General features: G+C 38.4%; 2 protein-coding genes across 3 annotated transcripts; one reads left to right on the top strand and one right to left on the bottom strand.

The window, feature by feature from the left end:
- Positions 1 to 4,157: 4,157 nt before the first annotated feature.
- LOC129272049 (uncharacterized) lies at positions 4,158 to 13,281 on the top strand. 2 transcript variants are annotated; one of them, XR_010295104.1, is made up of 6 exons: positions 4,176 to 4,506; positions 5,286 to 5,582; positions 5,953 to 6,275; positions 10,478 to 10,568; positions 11,405 to 11,917; positions 12,965 to 13,281. XR_010295104.1 is itself a non-coding variant. In XM_054909287.2 (5 exons), exons 1-5 carry the CDS (start codon positions 4,313 to 4,315, stop codon positions 11,535 to 11,537), a joined length of 1,038 nt encoding a protein of 345 aa, XP_054765262.2. In that variant the 5' UTR covers positions 4,158 to 4,312; the 3' UTR covers positions 11,538 to 13,281. The 2 variants fall into 2 exon arrangements, 1 of the variants encoding a protein (XP_054765262.2); XM_054909287.2 differs by having other exon boundaries at positions 4,158 to 4,506; positions 11,405 to 13,281.
- Positions 13,282 to 20,429: 7,148 nt separating this feature from the next.
- Positions 20,430 to 23,540, bottom strand: LOC129280402 (uncharacterized). The gene has a single exon (XM_054916428.2). The coding sequence runs from the start codon at positions 23,538 to 23,540 to the stop codon at positions 20,430 to 20,432; it is 3,111 nt and encodes a 1,036-aa protein (XP_054772403.2).
- Between the last annotated feature and the right edge of the window lie 948 nt (positions 23,541 to 24,488).

The raw sequence follows: 24,488 nt of genomic DNA, 5'->3' as shown, positions 1-24,488 counted from the left end.
TTGTTATCTGTGCTCAAAATTTCTCTGAAAATTTAACTTACTTGTTCTCAATTGTTTTTTCTGTTTCTATTGATATCCCAATTTTCATTCATTTCAAATCTTGAATCTTCAGTTTGTTTCACCCACAAGCTATATCAACCAATGCCTTACTTAATCCTCTTGACACTTGTCGGTGCATACGGCCTTCACAGCTGAGCGCCAGTTTCCAATGTTCTGAGCAAGTATCCCCAGCCCATCCCAGGTTTGGCTTATTGTCTTCATTTCCTGTTCAATAGTTCTCCTCATCCCCTTTTTTCTGCCCCAATGCCTTGGATATTCATCTGTTCTCCAATTTTGCTCTCTACTTCACATTTTCTGGTTCCAATGAAAGTAATATATAAATCAGATTTAGTGTTTTAGCAGAGGGCATTTTCTACTCCGTTTACTTGAAGAAAAAAATTAGTCTTTCAGGATTATCACAGATACAGCTTTCACAAACTCACCCTCAAATAGTTTGGATCAGAAATTGAAAAGTACAGACCCAGGAATGAAAATTGCATCCATTCATTCTGAAATAGTCAATATTTTTTTAACAAGTGCAGCGAAAAGATAGTTATAAATTTTCGTGGTAAAAATGCATGATAAAGCACACAAAATTTGATGTTTTGTTTTATTTGCACACAGTTCAGTGCCGCAATATAGGGTAAATTGTCCACAGAGTTTGCACTATTCAAAATATATTTCATCCCTTCTAAGATGAAATCAAGTGAACCTATAATTTGAACAGAGTCCTGCTAGTAGCAGCATTCAAATAGTCCAGACTATTCTGGTCCTGAACCTCTCATGAATAGAAATAGTCCAAACTATTCTGTTCCTGGACATGTCATGAATAGAAATAGCCCAGACTATTCTGGTCCTGGACCTCTCATGAATAGAAAAGGCCAGGACTATTCTGGTCCTGGACCTCTCATGAATAGAAAAGGCCAGGACTATTCTGGTCCTGGACCTCTCATGAATAGAAAAGGCCAGGACTATTCTGGTCCTGGACATCTTATGAATAGAAATAGTCCAAACTATTCTGGTCATGGATATCTCATGAATAGAAATAGCCCAGACTATTCTGGTCCTGGACCTCTCATGAATAGAAAAGGCCAGGACTATTCTGGTCCTGGACCTCTCATGAATAGAAAAGGCCAGGACTATTCTGGTCCTGGACCTCTCATGAATAGAAAAAGTCTAAACTATTCTGGTCCTGGACATCTTATGAATAGAAATAGTCCAAACTATTCTGGTCATGGATATCTCATGAATAGAAATAGTCTGGACCTACAAATTCATGAAAGGGGTAAAAGTTTGTATAATTTAAGCAAATTTGCTCATTAGCAGGATGTTCTTAAAAACATCACCTTATACTGTACACTGATTACCCATCATGCCAGAGAATTAGAATGGTATACCATACAATATTTATAAGTATAGATCAAGATCGTAAGCAAATTGTTCCTGGTATTTCTTTGATTAAAGTAGTTATTAAATGCCTTTATATTTTTGTTTATGTTGAATACATTTTTTTTGTAATTCATGTTTACCCATTGGATCTGGACTTGGAGGCCGTAAATGGTGTTCATTTGTAGTAATCATTATACTCATATTCATTGAATGTATGTTATCAATTTGAATTTCGCCAAATGCCAGGTTAGGTGTAGAATAATAAAAGCATTTGTGGTCATTGTTAGAAATGACCTATGCTAATATTAAAGGCATGGAATTGATTTAAATGTTACCAAAATGCCATGTTATATATAAAGAAATGCTACAAACTTTCATGATGCAAACCTTTTTAGATTGGATAAAGTAACTTTTATATAACAAAGCCCCTATTCATTTATGTTATTTTACTGATATTGCCCGTAATAATTACCCTTGTACCTTTCTTTTTCTGAACTTGATGCATATGGTGGTGTGCATGTCGGTCAGTATTGAGGAGAGGAATAAAGACGCAAAGGAATATTTTTAAATGTATAATAATCTGAAAGTATTTTGTTGTTGTTTTAATTTGGTGAGCGGTGGATGGATATATGATGTCTCTGACCTCATCTCCAATGCAGAGTAAGTGCTTATTCAGATATTTACCTTGATGATGATGACGAGGGCTATGGTGGTGGTGATGAGTATAATAATTCTGATGATTATTGTGATGATGATGATGATGACAGAGGTTGAGAAGATGATGATGATTAAGATAATCATGATGGTGAAGACGACGATATGAAGATGATGATGATGACAGTAATGATGATAGAGATGAAGTTGAAGATTATGAAGACGATTATAGTAATGATTGAGATTAAGATAACATGTATTTTAATCAATGAGTATCATTAATAGCATAATGATGATCAATGGCAATGGGAACAAACATCAATTGTCATGGCAGCACTGGTGAAATTATGATGTTGATGATGGTAATGGTGCATGGTAACTATGATGCCCGAGCATGCTTGTCTAGAAGTTGGTTTGTCTTCAGTCTTCCCCTCCTTTTCCTTCGCCTTCTCTTTCTCTTTTTCTTCTTCCTTCTTTTTCTTCGTCTTCTCTTTCTTCTTCTCCTTATCCTCCTATTCTCCTTTTCCATCTCCTCCTTTCCCCCCTTTTCTTCGTCATACCACGGTCACATTTGCTCTACGGCGGTCGTGCGGTGAGTAAAACAAGCCGTTTTTGTCTCACCTGCATAGCAGAGTGAGACTATAGGCGCCGCTTTTCCGGCGACGGCGGCGGCGTCAACACCAAATCTTAACCTGAGGTTAAGTTTTTGAAATGACAGCATAACTTAGAAAGTATATGGACCTAGTTCATGAAACTTGGCCATAAGGTTGATCAAGTATTACTGAACATCCTGCCTGAGTTTCATGTCACATGACCAAGGTCAAAGGTCATTTAGGGTCAATGAACTTAGACCATGTTGGGGGAATCAACATCAAAATCTTAACCTAAGGTTAAGTTTTTGAAATGTCATCATAACTTAGAAAATATATAGACCTAGTTCATGAAACTTATACATAAGGTTAATCAAGTATCATTGAACATCCTGCATGAGTTTCACGTCACAGGACCAAGGTCAAAGGTCATTTAGGGTCAATGAACTTTGGCCGAATTGGGGGTATCTGTTGAATTACCATCATAACTTTGATAGTTTATGGATCTGATTCATGAAACTTGGACATAATAGTAATCAAGTATTACTGAACATCCTGTGCAAGTTTTAGGTCACATGATCAAGGTCAAAGGTCATTTAGGGTCAATGAACTTTGGCCAAAATGGGGTATTTGTTGAATTACAGCCATAAATTTGAAAGTGTGTTGGTCTAGTTCATAAAACTTGGATATAAGAGTAATCAATTATCACTGAACATCCTGTGCACATTTTAGGTCACATGACCAAGGTCAAAGGTAAATGAACTTTGGCCATAATGGGGGTATCTGTTGAATTACCATCATAACTTTGAAAGTTTATGGATCTGATTCTTGAAACTTGGACATAAGACTAATCAAGTATCACTGAACATCCTGTGCCGAGTTTCAGGTCACATGATCAAGGTCAAAGAACTTTGGCCACGTTGGGGGTATTTGTTGAATTGCCATCATATCTCTATAAGTGTATTGGTCTAGTTCATAACACATGGAAATAAGAGTAACCAAGTATCACTGAACATCTTGTGCGAGTTATAGTAGTTTTCAAAATCAGCACTGCTGCTATATTGAATCGCGTGATGCAGGTGAGACGGCCAGAGGCATTCCACTTGTATTATTTTTTATTCAAACCACCTATAAGTAGCTGGTACAAAAAAAATGTTATAACGGCTGTTTTCGACTCGCCGTACGGCCGCCGTAAAGCAAATGTGACGGGTATTAGTTGTCTCATTTTTTTTCTCACCGTCTTCTCGCCACCTGTTTTGTCCTTATTTCACATAATTATTTGTTAACACCACACATTTAAAACATGGAAACATGCACAATATGTCTCGAATTCTTCCTTCGTTGAATGCACAGCTGTAAACCTTTCATGGATAAATTCCTATACAACAAATACCAAACTCGGCACTATTATCAACAATGATTACTGAATAAAACATAAAAAAAACCTTTGTCTATCAAACACTTCAGTCGTTGAGATATTTAAAGAAAATTTGCAGACATACCAAATGATCATCGACACAAACCGCGACGATCATTCTTTTGAATAGGGGAGATGCCACTTTAGGCGATCTACATGCACCATTATAACAAAATTGGACGAATTGTTGATGATGTCTAATCTCTAGATCGATCAAAAAATTATGGCTTATAAGTTTTATCATCGGTTTTTAAAAGCTGATTTTCAGCGCTATAGAGAATTCTTCCCGAAGATTGAATCGGAATCTTCCAGAGATGGTGTTGCTATGATCAGAGGAACTTCGAACCCTCAATCGGACGTACCTCTTATCCAAGGCTGCAAATCGACGGACCACTCAACACGTGATACAATCAAACAGTGAGTTGATTTGATCTTTTTTTATCCTAACAACTATTTAATTGCCATTGGGCGATGTAACAAAACTAATTTTACGCCTTATAGTAAATCAATAAAAATGCTTCTTTGTTTTAGATTAAGTAAAAAATCGAGATACTTTGATGGAATAAATCACTATTATTTTGAACTCACAACTTCCGTTTTACTGTTGATAGTATACTGGTAGTGATGGGGAAGATGTTTATAATAATGATCGCTGATTGTAAGTACGGTGATTGGTGGTGGTGGTGGTGGTGGTGGTGGTGATGATGATGATGATGATGATGATGATGATGATGGTGATGATGATGATGATGATGATGATGATGTTGATGATGGTGATGATGATGATGGTGATGATTATGATGATTATGATGATCATGATGATGATTAGTTCGTGACTATTGATCCTCCTGCTGCTGCTGCTACTGATGCTGCTGAAACCGATGATGAAGTTGGTGGCGTTGCAGCATTGCGATGGTACCAGTGGTATGAGTGATGCCCTTGTGGCGCTGCTGGCGATGATAATTACTAATGACGACAATGCTGCTGATCGTGGTGGTGGTAGTGGTAATGGTGATTATGATGATGATGATGATGATAATGATGATGATGGTGATGATGATAATGATGATGATGATGGTGATGATGATAATGATGATGACGATGATGATGACGATGATAATGATGATGATGATAATATTCTTATTAGTCTATTGATTTGTTTTATATTGTTTTCATGTCTCTTCTTGGGCAAAAAGATGTCACGAATTGAACATCCATCAACATCATCCCCATACTTCTACCGAGGACGATGAAACCACGTCACCGATACCCTCACCGGCATCATCTATTCTTTCAACAACGTCTTCGATTACCACACCGTCCTCCCCATCATATTCATCAGAGATCTCGAGATCGAGAAGGAGGAAGGCTAGCCGACCTAGGAGAAGTCCGAAGAAAAACGATCCAAAGTTCAAAGGAGTAGCATTCTCCATGGTAACGGTCAATTCATACGGAAGTCAAGAACCAATCCTCAAAATCAAGTCGAAACTTAGGTTTGTTCTTTCAATTTTCAATATATTTTTTCTACTCAATTCTGCTCTTTATTGATCCTTTTCCTAAGTTACCATAATAATGATAGTTACTCTTATGCAAATAGGCCTTGGAATAATTATCTTATGCATAATGGATCTTCACTCATACATAAAGAAATCACCGTCCATGCTGCTCGATGCTTGATTACAAAGTGACAAGATAAATATATAAATGATAAACATAGAAAATTGAAATGGAAGACTGCATGAATATGAACTGAAAAGGAATTAGATTAAAAAGGTCAATACACGATAATGGATAAACGATATACTCCAATTAACTTTGCAAATTTATCAAAAACCGATCATGGTCTTTGTTTTGTTTCTCCAGCATTCGTCGCTATCATCGTATGCTCGCAAAGCGTTCAATGGGAAGATGGCGACATAGTTTTCATCGGAGATTCTGTTTCCATGGCAACTCACACAATGTAGGCCACGCCCAGTCCAGCTCGAGCTCTTCCGAGACCGATAGTGACGTCGAATTTAGACTGATGAAGCTGAAAGCTTTCAAATCGAGCAGGTTTGGAATGGCGCCACCATGGCCAAATGTTTTTGTTCGATCCTTGAGGTGGTCTTCAAACATTTCGTGCAGAGTAAGACGGCACTCTGGGAGACTACCACCACACACGATACCAGACCCTTTAAAGGCACAAGGTTTGTCCTTACCCCCCCCCCCCCCCCATCCTCGAAAATGATAAAATAATGTTGATAAGGATACAATAAGGGGCACGCTATAACGTTTTGTGAGGAGCGTAAATTTCTGAAAAATTGTAAAATGCAACATTTGCATTTTATGCCCCATAACTAGTACTTATTGCTCTCTTAGATTTGAAAGCATCGGTCGTCATTTTATTCCGCGGGGTGCAGAAAACAACTTATTTTCTTAAATAAAATCTTGCTGAGCTAGCTTAAAACGATACCTCAAAAATAGTTTCCGTAATTCTAGCTAGCGATCGCTTGTAACATAAAATATAAATGTTTGTAGAATGTTACCTTTTTACCAAAACGTGCACGTGCAGGAGGCATATGCTTTAAAGGACCACTATCACCTCACCCCCATCCCTCCCATTATTTTACATAGAGCTTTGTATTTGATAAGTAAACGAATTTTATTTCTGAATAATAAATCATGAATAATCTTCCGATTTTTGTGTATCGTCATCTCATGAAATACTTATTATTTAGAGTTTGCTGTTTCTATACCATGTCTACCATCAGTGACGTAACTACGGGGGCATGTGCCCCCCCCCAAATCGGCTGGCCAAAAAAGGGGGGAAGGAGAAAAGGAAGAGAAACGTAGTAGGAAAGAAGAAATCATTTTTCATTATAATGTTATACTATATGATGTCATGTTACATTACATAAGAACCATTTTTATCATAACTTCATGAAACATTATTTGCTCAGGGCCTATGTATTCATTGTTCCTGGTGTTCGCATAGACTGTTTAGCGAGATATATAATCCTGTTTTACTAAAACCTCCCGTTTTCAAGTCCTCGCAATTCGAGTTATTATTGTTTTATGAAATGACACATGCTTCTTTTTCATGACTACTTAAAGTGATTGCCCCATTTTAAAGTCTTAATATAAAACATTTCCTGTCCGTGCTTACGTTGGCATTAGTGGATTGGTGAGATGTCTGCTCTTAATTAATTCCTAAAATCAGTCCTTAAAATGTGCATTTTTCTGATCTGAATATCAAAAATTTTCAGCTCGCGATTCGCGCCCGCATCATTGTTTAGTGAAATCCTACAAACAAGCCTTACATTGCCGCTCTTCAAGTCTGAATTTCATAAATTTTCAGCTCGCTTCGCACTCGCGGTATTTGATTAAGCAAGGTTTCCACTTTGGCGAGTTGGAGTTGCGAGTCATACGCGAGCTGCGCGAGCTCTAACTCGCCTTAACTCGCACAAGCTCGCGTGAAATTTACATTTTTTTCTGGAATTTGCTTGAGTGACAAAAGACTCAACATCGAGTTCACTACGATTGCTGTACGAGTGAACCGAGCGCGAAACGAGTCAGACCGAGCTTAGTATGAGTTGCAGTGACCTTTATACGACTTAAAGCGAGCTATGAACGAGTTATCAAGATTTTGTTACGAGTGATAAGAGTTTCATACGATCAAGGTGAAGGAAATGCACATTTTGGGCACTCAAAGATGGATGCCGGCGGCGCGCCGCGGCGGCGTCAACACCAAATCTTAACCGAAGGTAAAGTTTTTAAAATGACATCATAACCTAGAAAGTATATGGACCTAGCTCATGAAACTTGACCATAAGGTTAATCAAGTATTACTGAACATCCTGCCTGCGTTTCAGGTCACAAGACCAAGGTCAAAGGTCATTTAGGGTCAATGAACTTAGACCATGTTGGGGGAATCAATATCAAAATCTTAACCCAAGGTTGAGTTTTTGAAATGTCATCATAACTAAGAAAATATATGAGCTCAGTTCATAAAACTTGAACATAAGGTTATTAAAGTATTATACCAAACATCCTGCTTGAGTTTCAAGTCACGTGACCAAGGTCAAAGGTCATTTAAGGTCAATGGACTTTGGCCAATTGGGGGTATTCGTTGAATGCCATTATAACTTTGAAAGTTTATGAATCTGATTCATAAAACTTGGACATAAGAGTAATCAAGTATCACTAAACATCTCATGCGAGTTTCAGGTCACATGACCAAAATCAAGGGTCATTTAAGGTCATTGAACTTTGGCCATTTTGGAGATTATTATTAGATTGCTGTCATAACTTTCAAAATTTAGATACAGTTTAAAAAAATTGGATATAGGGGTAATCAAGTATAACTGACAAGTCTTATGGGTCACATGATCAAGGTCAAATTCAAAAGTTGCAAAATGACACAATATTGAAGGTCACTGGTCTTTTTTCCGTGGTGATGAGTGTCTCAGTGGTTTCTTTTAATTGTTTTCATTCACCTTAACATCAACATTAACATGGAATCAACACACCTCTACACAAGGAAACACATAACAAAAACAAAAAAAAACATCACTACATGAACCACAACAAAACATTAAAATATGAAGAAGCAGGGGCTTGATTTGAATGGATTTTTATCTCTTGACACAGACAAAAGAATCATGTTCTGTATTAACCCTTCATGACTATTTCTGCTCGTTTTGCAGCTTTCCAATCCAGACATCCAACACTTTTGAATCCTGCTCTTTTCGTCATGGCATGATCATAACAAGCATGGTATCATTTTAAAGGAAACTAAATGATCTTTTGAATGATATCAAATATGCATTGTGTAAAATTTTGAGTTGGGAGAAATGAATGGCCAAAATCAGATTTCAAAACTTTTTTGCTCGTTTTGCGGCTTTTCAATTCAGACATCATCCAAAACTTTTGAATCCTGCTCTTTTCGTGATGGCATGATCATAGTAAGCATTGCATCACTGTAAAGATAATTAAATGATCTTTAAATGATGTCAAATATGCATTGTGTAAAATTGGGAGTTGGGAGAAATTAATGGCCAAACTCAGATTTTCAAATTTTTTGAGGGGTTTATATATGGCAAAAATATAGATCCATGGACATTTATCATTCAGCTGGCATGTCAATGAGCACTCGCAACGCACTCTGAATAAACTCATACGAAACTCGCTGTAACTCGGGGTGCTCGATCTAAAATCGCTCTTCTCTCGTGGGCACCTCCACTTGACTCGTAAAACGATCGCAATGCTCGTATCTCGCTCTTGAAAACTCGGAACGCACTCGCGTATACTCAGATGTGGCGAGTTATTACGAGTTATGACGAGTTTATCTCGAGCTTCTTACGAGTTATTGCGAGTACTGCGAGTATATGACGAGTTTAGGTGAGTTCAACACGAGTTACAGCGAGTTAGCAAAATTTTTGAACATGTTCAAAAATTTCGAAACTGCTCACGACTTCAAGGAGAGTTGTCCCGAGCTTGAAAGAGCTCCGCCGAGCCATGCCGAGTTGTCGCGAGTTATCCCGAGTTTCATGGTGAGCTTTATGCGAGTTATCGCGAGTGCCTCATTTTGGCAACTCTCCATAACTCGCCATTACTCGCGATGTTAACTCGCCAAAGTGGAAACCTTGTTTTATGATAGTCATGATTACAATGACTTCAAAAAGTGCTTCATGTGTTTAGATGTAATTCTAACAAAATCAGCAAGCGCTTGGCACTCGCATTAGACGACTATGGTGAGAAATGTTCACTCTTAAGTGATTGCTAAATACATGTATAGTCCTTAAAATATCCATGTTTGGGGTCAATTTATACAAAAAATTCAGCTCGCTTCGCGCTCGCATCATTTGGTTAGTGAAATGCGTGTGTTAATCATGATTACAATGACTTCATGTGTTTAGATGTAATTCTAATAAAATCAGCAGAGCATGGCACTAGCATTAGATGACTATGGTAAGATATTTATACTCTTAATGGCTTCCTAAAATATAGTCCTTAAAATGTCACTGTTTAGGGTCAATATATACAAAAATTTCAGCTCGCGCTCCGCGCTCGCATTGTTTGTTTTGCGAGACAGGTACGTATCATGACTACAAAAAATTGCTTATAAAGTCCCTTTTTTGGTCTGAATATACAAAATTTTCACATTATTTAATCAGTGAGATGCATATCCGTTTAATGGCAATGCATGTCCTTAAAATGTCTCTATTAGGTCAGTATAACTGGCAGCTGAGCGCGCTTCGCGCGCTCACTAAGTGACTTGAAATTTTTGCTGGTGCCCCCCCCCCCATGCCGTGACCACGGTTCGCCACTGTCTACCATGTTTACAAAGATAATGCGTTGAATATTATTAACAGGCCTACATGAACTATTTCTTTTCGGCTATTTTCAGGAAAAACTTGTGAGTCCTGTAAAACGGCACGTACTCCATTGTGGCGGGATGCAGAGGATGGAACGCCCTTGTGCAATGCATGTGGTATCAGGTAAGGTGTTTGTATTTAGTTGAATGTTAGGCCCTGTATACTTAAAAAAAAGTTTGCATATATCTTGTTGCTGTGTCTGGTAACAAACCCGTTTATTATATTTGTTTGAATTAATGAATATTTCTTTGTGGGAACTAAGAAACTACAACACTTGGAATCCAGTCACATAAACCTTTCCTATATTACTTGTTGCTACGTCTGACAATCCTGGACAAGCTTTTTAAGAACAGACTTTGTTAAAAAAGCATGCATCAGTTTTGTAGGCCCTATATTTTGGCAGTGTGCCTGCTTATAATGTTAAAGGTACGCATGCTTCAACAGTGGCACTTTATTTGAAAAGATGCATATATCATATGGAAGTAGGAAAGATAAATTCGACATGCTTGCATATTTTCAGCAATTAATGAGTTTTTAGTTTTCTTATGAAAATCACGGCATCGCACATCGCCGTGTACCTGTGTATTTTTTGTACCTCTTTAGAAACTGTTCTTTCTTTATAAAAACTTCCTGGTATAAAATGACACAGCAAATGATGTCAGCTTGCATATTTGCATGTAACTATATGTGGTAACTCTCTTGCAAGCTTTCAGTTCATAAAGAACAAAATAAAAGCCGTTTGAAAAGAATTATTCATACACAATTATTTTGGCCCATTATTTCAAGTTTTTGTAACAATGGGCTTGACGTTGCATTGTTCAAACATAACAAGTGGCAATGGGTACTCGCCCCTTTCAACATTTTCAAACCTACGTGTTTTTATTTTACAAATTCTGGGGAAGGGGGTGAATTCCTTTGTACGACTTTGAATATCACGCGACAATTTTATTTTTTTCTAGATACAAGAAGTACCGAATTCGATGTCCGTTCTGTTGGCTGATCCCACGGAAAGATAGCAAGACATTCCCATACTGCGGCCGGTGTGGCATGCTTCTAAAACTGGTGTATCAGCGAAAAATTCAGTACCTCTGATGGGCGTTCCCTTCAAAGTGCAATTCATCGTTCAGTACTCTTCTGTTGTTTTATAGGTACCATCTAAAATACGTTTTACAATTCATGTTCGAGTTTATGTATCATTCTTCTAACTTTATTATCACTTGCATGTTAATGAAAGGGTGTTTTATAAAGAAGTTATTTTTACTTTCGGGGTAAGTTTAATGGATTAATCATGATTTTTACCGGCATCTAAAGAAAGCTTGCATCTGATTGGCTGTTTGGCTCAGATCACATGTCACTAAATAAATACTGTAGGACACTTTGTAAATCGCTTTTCCTGATTTTCATTTGTATAGGATATTGAAGCCTATCTTAATTTTCTATTTCCTCTAAGTTTCATGTCACTATTCCAATGCGTTACAATTAAACAAACATGCAAGCCTGAAAACGCTTATGATAATTATATACGATATCACTAGATAATATTTGTGAATGTACAGGCCGGGAAATTCATCTTGAACGTATGGCTTTTCTGACGTTACGATTTTCGAAGTTGTTTTAGATTAGGTTACTTTTAATCGTTTTAAAGTCATAACATTTATTTTTTAACCGTCTGAGAAAAGCCATTGATAACCATTTGCGCATCATAAATAACGCGAATTGAATTTTATTTTCAGAAGCGCACAAAATTGTATCCTCTTTAAAAGAAAACCCATATTACCACTCATTTTATAATCATTAGTCTTGCCACTAGATTTGGAATGAAAAGAGAATGAAGCCGATGTGTGGTTCAGTATAATTATGTGAACAGCGTAAATAATTGGCTCTCTGATAAACTTTAAATGAATTTAAAGTATACACCCATGAATGCTCACTTTTATTGTGTTTCTTATTCCGCCTTTTATTAAATTCCGCCTTTTATTAAATTCCGCCTTTTTTAAATTCCGCCTTTTTTAAAATTCCGCGGAGACCAAAGTCACTGTTAACCCTCACAACAGATTTACTGGAAAAAGACCAAATTCAAACAAGTCTTATAGGTCTATCGGATAAAAAAATAATAGCATATTGCATTTTCCCTAGTTTCACATTATCCTATACAATCACAGGATCATAAATAAGAGAGCTGAAAATAATTACATGTCACCGAAGTTTCAAATTATGATTACTATTTTTCTTCAATCATATAAAATGGGTTTTGATTTTTCTTTAATATCGTGGAATCGTCATTTTGCAATTTACGATGCTCCAATTAAAAATGTTCTCATTCTCAAATCTACAAAAATTGAATATTTTTTTAGAATACAAAACAAATAATTATTTGTGACACGATAAGCGCGCTCGTTTGAATAATAACACTTGTTGCTGTCTTAAATCATAAATAGATAAGATAAGAGATCGTAAATTTTATGACCTCCCTCTGATTTTGCTGAAATGTTCTGGATTATGCCGTTTTGGATTGCCAGTTTGGGCAGATTTGGTACAAGTCTATATACTTCATGCAAAGTAGACACACGGACTATACACAGACATAGAAGTAATATATTCCTGTTAATAAATTACCTTTTCATACATTACCAGTTTCTGTATCTGTCGAGAATTAGTAAAGCACTTAAAACACCAATGTTTAAAACGTTCATCTATTTAATTTCACAATGTACTGGTCCAGTGATATAGCATCATAGTACCTTGTAAGCAAACAGTTGTGTATATGTTATGTTTTCCTATACTATACAATGTATTGTATGATAGTACGAATAAAGAAATCTGCATGAGTACTGAATTCCTGTTTGTTTAGTGTTATTTTCCGTGACATCCAAGTAAATGGTGATAAAATTTAATGATACTTAAAAATGTTATAACTTCTTATTTTACACCCGATTTTTATTAAATTATCAGTAATGTGCTTGTTTTATTTAGGTGGACTTGTCCGGGGGGATTGTACTGTCCTTTAAAGACTGCAAAAAGAGAGTTCCCATATTACCTCACAAGACTATAATAGATAAAGCCTGTTTACGCGGGTTGTAAACTGCGCACGAGCAGAAAAAGGTCATTTGAGATAAACCATGAAAGTGGCTTTCAAATTCACTGACATAGGCATTTGTGATTTGATGATTATTCATGTATTCCTTTCAAAATATTCATTTTATCACATCCAAACTGAAGAGTAATAAATAGAGCCTTCATAATCATTGGCATTTGACAGTAGCCTAAATAGTCAAAATGTGCCAAAGGCAGACAATAAAACAGATTTCCAAACTTTATCCCTGATGTACTATTCTAGTCACCTGGTCTATACAATGCCTTTTGTTCTTAGAATTTAAATACTAAACCGGTAAAGCTTATACGCAACATCTATATTTGAAAATGATAGTGCTTATCCTAATGAAAAATCACAAAGGTCAGTATTTGAGAAAAGTTGATCATGAGCTAACCGTGAACTGGCTTAAGAAACTTGCGCATTAGAAAATAAAAACCCTCGGTTTGACTCGGATGGGCAGGTCTTTATTGAATGTCCTCCATGGCTGCTTGTATAGCTTGTGGGAACCCTCTGTAGGCCTCTATAATCATATTCTTTTGTACTAGTGTGTACGGCATGAATTTGTTTTGTAATCTGTCCAAAAAAGCGAACGGATTTATCCACTGGACGGGGATATTGTAACACCTGACGGCACAATAAGTTGTCAACGGGAGAAGCATACATTGTCCAAAATTAATAGAAAGCTCCTTTAGATCTCGTGTGCATGGTTGCTGTTTTCTATTTTTAACTGGTGGGCTTCAAGACTATACCTAACAATATAGATACTGTATGCATCGACACAGCAACACGCCTGGCTCGTTGCATAACCCATCGAAAGTATAGGCCCGTACTTTGGAAGCCCCCAAGTTATGGCCACCAGAAGTTGCAGTGATCTGAAGTCGGATCCATCTATATCAACATCCTGATCTATTATTTTACTACACAAACAAGTGTAATATCCACTGCAAACTATAACGCTGCTGGAAACTCGAACGCAAAGTTGGTCGACACTACCTCTGCGGAAAAGCGTGCAATCATATAAATTAAGGTATGTATAGACCTGAAATAGTCAAAGGCTACTGGCCCTATGGCGCCCCTACCAGTGCATTTAAGTTTACCAGTTACTCGTAAACATGTAGAACCATATGGACCCTATATCAACTTAGTTGAGTCGGAAATGTGGTTCCCCGTGCACCATCGGAAAACATTCGAATTTTATCAGAACATTTGTTTTTCATGTTACCTGTAGACAGTGGCGGATCCAGGGGGGAGGGGGCACCGCCGGCCCGTGCTCCCCCCCCCCCTTCGAGAGCCATAATCAAAACTTGTAGACCTAATGTAATTATACAGTTTTTATTCAAGTGTGCCCCCTCCCCCTTGAAAGTGAGGAATTTTTTTGCTTGTCAAATTTTCGTCGTGAAAATGTGCCCCCTTTTAGAAAATCCTGGATTCGCCCCTCCCTGTAGAACAATATTCCCTTTTTAAGAGATCAGTGAAAATAAAAGCGGCTTTATCATGTACTAGAAAGACTATTTCTCCCAATAATTATAAGCCAGTTCGTAGTTCCATTCTGCGCATGATCAGAAGAATGTCATTGGTACTAAAGTGACATGCTGGCTTTAATATTTAATGAGATAAGCACCAATTTTGATGTCTTGATTATTCTTTTATTCTTTTGAATTTTGCTTTTCATTACATCCACAAAAACAACAATGCGTCCACTGTTGTTGTTGTAACAACACGCTAATGCATTCAAAGTAGAAATGCAACAAATACCTTCTTAGATTGTTAATTGGTGTGCTATTCTTAGTCACCTGGTCTATTCAATTTCTTCATCCTGCTATGTAAGGCATGATTACATAATATCTTTCTTTGAAATCTGCCTATCATAATGAAAGAAATGAAAGGTCATTTGACCAAAATTGCCCATCAAGTAATTACGAACTGGGGCCCGTAACACAAAACTTAGCAATGATCGTAAAGATCAAGCGTATACGATCAATCGCAAACCTTTGTGTTACGGGACCCCAGGCGTAGTTCCACTCTGCACTTTCACATGATCAGAGAAAGGTCATTGATACTAAAGTGACATGGTGGTTTAAAATTTAATGAGATAAGCATGCACCAACTTTGATGTCTTGATTATTCATATATTCTTTTGCATTAATTGTGTTTCATTTATATCCACAAAAGACAACAATGCGTCTACGAACACTGACGAACGACTGGTATTTCACAGTTTGCCAAGTACATTGTACAACAAAGGAGAAATGTAACTTATACAATACCTTCATAGAGACCGTGTTTACATGTGATCGGCTTTTGGTTCAGAACCAAAAGCCGATGCAGAATCGGCTTTTGGTTTATCTTGCACCGCGTTTACACGCTGTTACAGCTCACGGTGCAGAATCGGCTCGCGTGGCAAAAACTTGACATGACCCGCACACCAACAATATACGTCATAATAAAGACAACGCTGGATGCCTGGATCCGTGCGCTTTGAAGTACGTCATAATGGTAAAGTAAATGAAATGCGCGCCAATTGCCGATGCAGAATCGGCTTTTTGTTTACACGTAGTAAAAAAGCCGATTCTGCATCGGCTCGCACGGGTTCTGAACCTACTACTTTGGTGGTGCAAAATTGCCGATTCTGAACCGAGAGCCGATGCAAGTTAATCGCGTATACATGCGACAAATACCGTGTTTACACAATCGGCTTTTGGTTCAGAACCAAAAGCCGATACAGAATCGGCTTTTGGTTTATCTTGCACTGCGTTTACACGCTGTTACAGCTCGCGGTTCAGAATCGGCTCGCGTGTCAAAAACCTAAATTGATACGCACACCAACAATATACGTCATAATAAAGACAACGCTGGATCCGTGCGCTTACAATTACGTCACAATGGTAAAGTAAATGAAATGCGCACCAATTGCAGATGGCCTTCTGTTTACACGTAGTTAAAAAGCCGATTCTGCATCGGCTCGCGGTTCTGAACCTACTACTTTGGTGGTGCAAATTACCAGTTCTGAACCGCGAGCCGATGCAAGTTAATCGCGTTTACACGCTATGAAAAAGCCGATGCAAAAGCCGATTAAGTGTAAACACGGTAAAAAAAAAAGCCGATTCTATATGGAAGCTTAAAGAGAAATTCCAGTATTTGCAGTAAACACTGATTTCATGAGAAAGTCTGTAAAACAAGGCTTAATTGTCAGTATATCATCGAGGATCTAGATCTGGTACAGTTACATAAACTGAACTTTGTGAAATCTTGAAATCTACGCTGAAAAATGTTCACACTGAAGATCACCAACACAGATAGGCACACGTGGGACAGTGTATTATTATTGCTAAAATAAAGACCCGACGGAAGTGACCGAATCCGCGCTTATTTTGCTTATTTCTCAGCAATCACACAATTTCTACCAGAATCCTTTGGCACATATTTTTTATTCATACAAACAGACACTTAGGTGGTCATTATATTAGATTCTGTAAAAAGTCATTTTTAGATCGTTACCAAAACTGGAATTTATCTTTAAAAGTGCCACCGAGGTGTTGAGATAATTATCTTGGAAAGTCGACATCATGATAGCAAAAGATCAGATGACGAGATCCTGGATCTCATCATGTCAACATCTTTTAGAAGAGATGATGAGATGACAAGTTCCCGGATCTCATCATGTCAACATCTTTTAGAAGAGATGATGAGATGACAAGATCCCGGATCTCATCATGTCGATATCTTTCAGAAGAGATGATCAGTAAGATCCCGGATCTCATCATGTCAACATCCTTTTGAAGAGATGATCAGATGTCAAGATCCCGGATCTCATCATGTCGACATCTTGTAGAAGAGATGATCAGTTGACAAGATCCTACACCATTCATTGCGAACATAACGCGGCGCTAAAATTATTATGGAACGCCAGGCTGGACACAATTCGTCTACTTTCATGTCGAACGCTGACACAACGAATTAGTTGCTGCTATTCAAAATAAAACAGATAGATAACAATGCATTATGTGCCTTTTTATGTGCCCATTATCTTAAATAACAGAATCGTATTTGGTTTCAATTTTGTCTAAATAATGCCATGAAAACCTACAGATGGAGGTCGGTCATTTTATATCATACACTGTGTTACGTTTGCTGGTCCTGACAAGCTCTTATTGTTACCTGTCCTGGACAAACTCCAACGTAAACCTCCTGAATCTTGTTCTCCATTCAGACACTCCTGAATTAGCAAACAAGCCACGCCGTGTCAAATCGTTTAAAAACAGTTTATTTACAAATATATACACATGACGATTCCGATCGACTCACAGGTCCGTTGTTCACCTAGCGATATCCTTTTTTTAGTCTCTCCCCCAGACTTAAACATGTATTATTATCTCGTCACACTCCCTTCCTTAAAAACATGCTTATAATTTTTCAAAGAAATTGCAATAAGTATGTTCGCAACTCAAATTTTGCTTGTTAATATAAACGAACATAATCACAATGAATATAGCGCTTAACCAAACACAGTTAATGCATTAAAACATATCGAAATGCCCTTTTTCAATTTCACGCTTTTTGTGCAGCAATTTCGCATACTTTGGCAAAAGAAAAGCATAATATAAAACATAGTATAATGAAATGAGTAAAACAGACATGTATTGATAGCGCATGCATGTAGTAAAACTTATTCATCAAAAGGTACACGCATGTTCTGAAATACATGTATGTTCGTAATAATCACAGCCATAAGAAATTTCACATGAATAATCAACATAATAATACATGATATTCTTCCAAGTGTGATGAGAAAAGCGATATAAAAAGCATTGCTTCACTGAGTCCAAAAGTCAATGACATGAGAAATCATTCAAGATGTAAGTTCTAACTTCTGATTTCCAATATCTTCTTCCAATTATAGTTTCAGTTCAACAAAGTTCAACATCATCGCTTCAGTTAGGGTTCATTGAATGTTCATGAAGATTCACAGTAGGTTCAGATTACTTGATCCAAGATATAGTGTAAACATGAGCACAGTTGACATCCCGAAATCCAGAAAAAAAAACAAGTTCAGTTCACTTTCAAATCAAACATGGTAAAGAGTCCATTCCGGAGTATCCATTAAATTGAGATGACAAGTAAGCATTTAGGTATAAATTCACATGCTGATATAACTTTCAAGTTCAACTGTTCACAGAAAGTGCAGTTTCCAAATTTCACCTTGATTGTACACAATATCAAACGTTCACAGTTCAAATGTCACGATGAATTAACACGCTGTCAAATGTTCACTGCTCAAACGTCACGATGACATAATACGATGACAAACGTTCAAAGTTTATCACATTGATGATATCAAACTTTCATTGTCCGAATTTCGCATTGATACACACGACGTTAAACTTCCATTGTCCAGACTTCAAAGTTCACACGAATTCGAAGTTATCAAATTGTTCAAAGTTAAGGATTCAGTTTACACTCGCGACAATGTGTGTGCAATAATGTTGTCTTTTCCCGGTAGATGTCTAATGTTCAAGTTGTACTCTTGGGGCAGTAGACTCCACCTTGTAAGTCTTTGATTTTTGTTTTTCATCTTACTTAGAAACGTCAAAGGATTATGATCTGTCCATATGTCCAATGCATGTTGAGATCCACTCACATACACTTCAAAGTGTTGCAGTGCAAAGATTAACGCCAAAGTTTCCTTCTCCACAGTGGAATAATTTCTCTGACTGCTCGAAAACTTCCTCGAGAAGAACGATATGGGCCTGTCTGTTCCCTGTTCATCTTTCTGCGTAAGAACAGCTCCGGCACCCACATCACTAGCGTCAACCATCAGAGAGAATGGCTGACTAAAATCTGGAGCCACCAGTACAGGATTGGTAGATAGGAGTGCTTTCACTTTGTCAAAAGCACTCTGACAGTCACTGGACCAGATGAACTTCACCTCCTTGCGTAGTAGATTGGTCAGCGGGGCGACGACATCAGAGAAGTTATGGCAGAATCGTCTGTAGTAGCCTGCCATGCCAAGAAACCTCATCAGTTCCTTCCGGTTGGTTGGAGTCGGGAACGCCAGAATAGCTTCTACCTTCGCTGAGAGTGGTCGAACATGACCTGAACCAACATCGTGACCCAAGAAACTAACAGTAGCACCTCCAAACTCACTCTTTGCCAAGTTGACTGTCAATTTGGCATCAGACAATCTCCTGAACAAATCTCTGATTCTTTGTACATGAACTTTCCAATCTTCACTATACACAATCAAGTCATCTATGTAAGCTTCACAGCCTTCAAGACCAGAGACAAGACTATTCACAAGTCTTTGGAATGTAGCCGGCGCATTTTTCATACCGAATGGCATCACAGTGTAATGGAATAGGCCTAATTGGGGTGTAGCAAATGCAGAGATTTCTTGCGCTCTCTTAGTCAACGGAATCTGCCAATAGCCTTTAAGCAGATCAAATTTGCTCACATACTTCGCCTTGCCTATGCGGTCAATACAGTCATCTACGCGCGGTATCGGGAAAGAATCGGTCTTTGTACTAGAATTGACTTTTCTGTAGTCGGTACAGAAACGATACGACTTATCCGGTTTCGGAACTAAGATGCATGGTGACGACCATGCGCTGCTACTTGGCTCGATGATGCCATTCTGCAGCATGTACTCTATTTCTTTTTCAAGATTCTTCATCTTTACTGGGTTAGCACGATAAGGTGCCTGCTTGATTGGGGCGGTATCTCCCACATCAACATCATGTTCAACAACATCAGTACGAGATGGGATATCTGCAAATAACTGCGGATACTCATTCAACAGCTCTTTCACATCCCTCCTCTCCTTCTCAGACAAGTGGGTTAGTTTGTCATTGATGTGTGTTAGAACTTCTGAATTTTTCAATTTCACACATGGTTCATCTCTCAATTTTACACATCTCTTCACTTTCATCATTTAGCTCAGATTCTACAGCACTCAACACTGGTTGTGCTCTCTTTTCATCATCTCTTCGAACATCAGCTTTTATCATATTCACATGACATACACGCTTTTTCTTTCTTCTATCTGGAGTTTTGACGACATAGTCAACATCACCAACTTTCTTCAGAATGGTATACGGTCCAGAAAATCTAGCCTGCAAAGCATTACCAACTACTGGTAACAAAACCAAAACTTCATCACCTGCCTTGAAATTCCTTTCCATGGACTTCTTGTCATACCAAGACTTCATTTTCTCCTGAGAATCAGACAAATTCTTCCTAGCAACTTCACAAGCACGATGCAATCTCTCACGGAAAGACGATACGTAGTCTAACATATTCACATCTTCCTCATCTGACAACAACCTTTCACTCAACAACCTGAGGGGTCCACGGACTTCATGTCCATACACGAGCTGAAATGGGCTGAAACCAAGAGATTCTTGAACAGATTCTCTCAAAGCAAATAGCAACAATGGAATTCCTTCATCCCATTGTTTCTCTGTCTCCAAACAATATGTTTTGAGCATGTTCTTGAATGTCTGATGACATCTCTCAAGTGTTCCTTGCGATTCAGGATGGTATGCACTAGAAACTACATGTTCAATCCCTAACTGCCCTAGCACTTGCTTAAAGACTTTCGACATAAAGTTTGATTCTTGATCAGACTGAACGGTACGCGGTAATCCTACAGTCGTGAAAAACTTGATCAGCGCCTTGCTCACATTGTTTGCGGTGATGCGTCTAAGTGGAATCGCTTCGACATACCTGGTACTTGCGCACATAATGGTAAACAGGAATTCATTACCCACTTTTGTCCTCGGAAGCGGACCTACGCAATCTATGATTATTCTTGCAAACGGTTCATCGAACGCTGGCACTGGTTTTAATGGCGCGACTGGTATTTTCTGATTCGGTTTACCTACTACCTGACATACATGACAACTTCTGCAATAGTTTGCAACATCCTTTTGTAAACCCGGCCAAAAGAAATGAGAAAGGATTTTTTCCCGAGTCTTATAGACTCCCAAGTGACCTGCAAGTGGTGCTTCATGAGCAAGACTAAGTATTTCCGGCCTATAAGTAGAAGGAACTACAATCTGGTGGACCTCTTTCCAAACTTCATCAGCAGGAACATCTATCGGCCTCCACTTTCTCATCAAAACACCTGACTTCGTATAATAACAAACAGGCACGGTCAATGCCTCCTCCTCGGAGATCGCTCTCTCAAACATGGATACTAACTGAGGATCTTTTTGTTGCTCCTCTAACAACTTACTCTTACTTATCGGCATTGGTTCACATTTACTTTTCTCTTCTGTACTTTGAGTTTCTCCTGCACCCTCATTCACATTTGATTCACATTCATCATCAACCAAACGACAAAAGAAAGAATCTCCCAATTTAACCTCATCTATCTCACTAGACTTCGATTCAGATTCTACTTTCTTTGCCATCGAACGAGTTACAGCACAAGACGGAAACACAGTAGGAAATTCTGCAACCAACTGCTCTGTTTTACTACTCTCGCACGGAATAGCACTCACAACTGGACATGGTACAACTTTATCACCAGCAAGATCATTCCCTAAAATGATGGAAACATCTGCCATCGGAAGTGATGGTCTCACAGCTATTTTCACACTGCCAGAAACAAGGTCTGATTTCAAGTCTACCACATGAAGGGGTGCTTTTACAAAGCCATCTCCTATTCCTTGGAGCAAAACACTAGTTCCAACACAAGATTTCTCACCAAAAGGCAACACACTCTCCAAAATCAAAGACTGAGAAGAACCAGTATCACGCAACACTTTCACTTTTCTTGCTTCGACACTACCAGCTAGGGAAACATATCCTACAGAAACAAACGGTTCATATTGCTTTTTCAATTTCTCTAAGTTAACTGGCTCAATCCTACTCTCTGAACTTAGCAAATTATTCACAAATGCATTTGGATGTGCATTACTTGATTCACTTGTTTTTCCTTTAAGTGTAGGACACTTTGCTTTAAAATGACCAACCTTGTGACATGCATAGCATTTCTTTTCTTGCTCGTCATCTTTAGATTGTGGTTTTACTTCTTTCTTGTTGTGTGCTGAAGCACCATTTTTGTTTTTGTTTTTCCACTTTCCAGATTTGTTTGTCTCATCTGATTTTTTGTTTGTGATTTTGTGCGTTAGCGCATAATCATCTGCAAGCTTCGCTGCTTCATTAAGCGTTCCTATTTGCTGCTCTTCAAGATGCAACCTAACATCGAAATGCACACTACGCTTAAACTCTTCGAGAAGAATTATTTCTCTAAGCTTATCAAAGCTATCTGCATGGAGTGACGAACTCCATCTATCAAACAACTGTTGTTTGCGCCTAGCAAACTCAAGATGAGTTTCGGTCTCATCTTTGCGTGTTTTCCGAAATTGTTGACGGTACGCCTCCGGTACAAGCTCATAAGCACGCAACACTGCTGCTTTTACAACGTCATAACGACCCGCATCATCAACTGACAAAGCTGAATAAGCATCTCGAGCTTTACCCTTCAACTGAGATTGTAACAAGTGTGACCATTTTTCTTGCGGCCAACTCAAACTAACAGCTACCTTTTCAAAGTGAAGGAAATATTTCTCTATCTCCTCCCCCTCCTGAAAAACGGGAACCATTCGAACATGTTTCGCAACATCAAAATCAGACTTTACTTGCCTAATTTCTTCTCTTTCTCTAGCATTCTCATGCTCCCTTCTCAAAACTACTTGTTCTCGTTCAAGTTCAACTTTCGCTATCTCTAATTCCAACTCTTTTAAACGTAATTGTTCTGTCAAGTCCACATTCACAGACTCAATCGGAACCTTAGATAAAGCCTCAAGTGGCAGAACATCTTCCTCTTCCACAAACCACTGAATTACAGCTTTCAGAATTTCTAATTTACGCCAAGTAGTCCTTACCTCAGCAACCTGGTAATGATGAGCAATCTCCAAGAGATGAACCTTCTTCAGAACCAGCAACTTCTCAACACTGGGAGAATCAACGAAATCGTCCAAAGAAAATTCCGCCATGGTCAACAAAAGACCCCTAATCTTTAACGCTGAAAAGACTAGAAACAGCTAAAGAAAACCTTTAATTCTTAGCCAAGACAATAACCAATACGGTTATCACAGTTGAAAATTATATCAACCACAGAAGAAAATGTCAACCTGACCTGGCTGACCCTGTAGATATGACCTCAACCTACAGAAACGGTAACCTGACTCGGTCACCCCAGTTGAAAATTTTTCCAACCACACTGTCAACTTGACTCCAGTCGACACTGTCAGTTTCCATTAACCGACACAGCAACCCTTTAAAAAATGGTTAACCAGTTGAAATATCATCAACCCAAATTCCATTCAACACTACGTGACAAAAACACATCGCATAGCGAGACACACTGAAATACATGGAATTGCCTATGGGACAAACGGCACGCCATACTCAACCTTGTGCGCCATCACACAGCGTCATACACAACAACTGACAGCGATATCCACACACACATGGCATTACATCTACGTGTACACACACCCATGCAAATGTCTAATGACAATCCTCACGTTGAATACGATTGCACACGGCATCGATAATACGTTCATGCGACTTTGCCGGCGCTAGCATTATACGTTATACGGTACTTCGATACAACTTACGCCGAGAGTTCTGGTTCGACTCTCATCACCAAGCCCCCACTGTTAGGCGGAGGATTGATTCACGGACAAGCCCCCACTGTTACGTTTGCTGGTCCTGACAAGCTCTTATTGTTACCTGTCCTGGACAAACTCCAACGTAAACCTCCTGAATCTTGTTCTCCATTCAGACACTCCTGAATTAGCAAACAAGCCACGCCGTGTCAAATCGTTTAAAAACAGTTTATTTACAAATATATACACATGACGATTCCGATCGACTCACAGGTCCGTTGTTCACCTAGCGATATCCTTTTTTTAGTCTCTCCCCCAGACTTAAACATG

The sequence above is a fragment of the Lytechinus pictus genome, chromosome 11, assembly GCF_037042905.1.
Source record: "Lytechinus pictus isolate F3 Inbred chromosome 11, Lp3.0, whole genome shotgun sequence".
Lineage (NCBI taxonomy): Eukaryota > Metazoa > Echinodermata > Echinoidea > Temnopleuroida > Toxopneustidae > Lytechinus > Lytechinus pictus.
Note: the sequence above shows the minus strand (reverse complement) of the source record. Positions and strands in the feature narration are given on the sequence as shown.

Coding starts and splice junctions, on each gene's coding strand:
- LOC129272049 (XM_054909287.2), top strand. CDS start 4,313: ATGGCTTATAAGTTTTATCATCGGTTTTTAAAAGCTGATTTTCAGCGC. Junction 4,507..5,285: donor ACACGTGATACAATCAAACA/GTGAGTTGATTT, acceptor TTGGGCAAAAAG/ATGTCACGAATTGAACATCC. Junction 6,276..10,477: donor AGACCCTTTAAAGGCACAAG/GTTTGTCCTTAC, acceptor GGCTATTTTCAG/GAAAAACTTGTGAGTCCTGT.
- LOC129280402 (XM_054916428.2), bottom strand. CDS start 23,540: ATGGCGGAATTTTCTTTGGACGATTTCGTTGATTCTCCCAGTGTTGAG.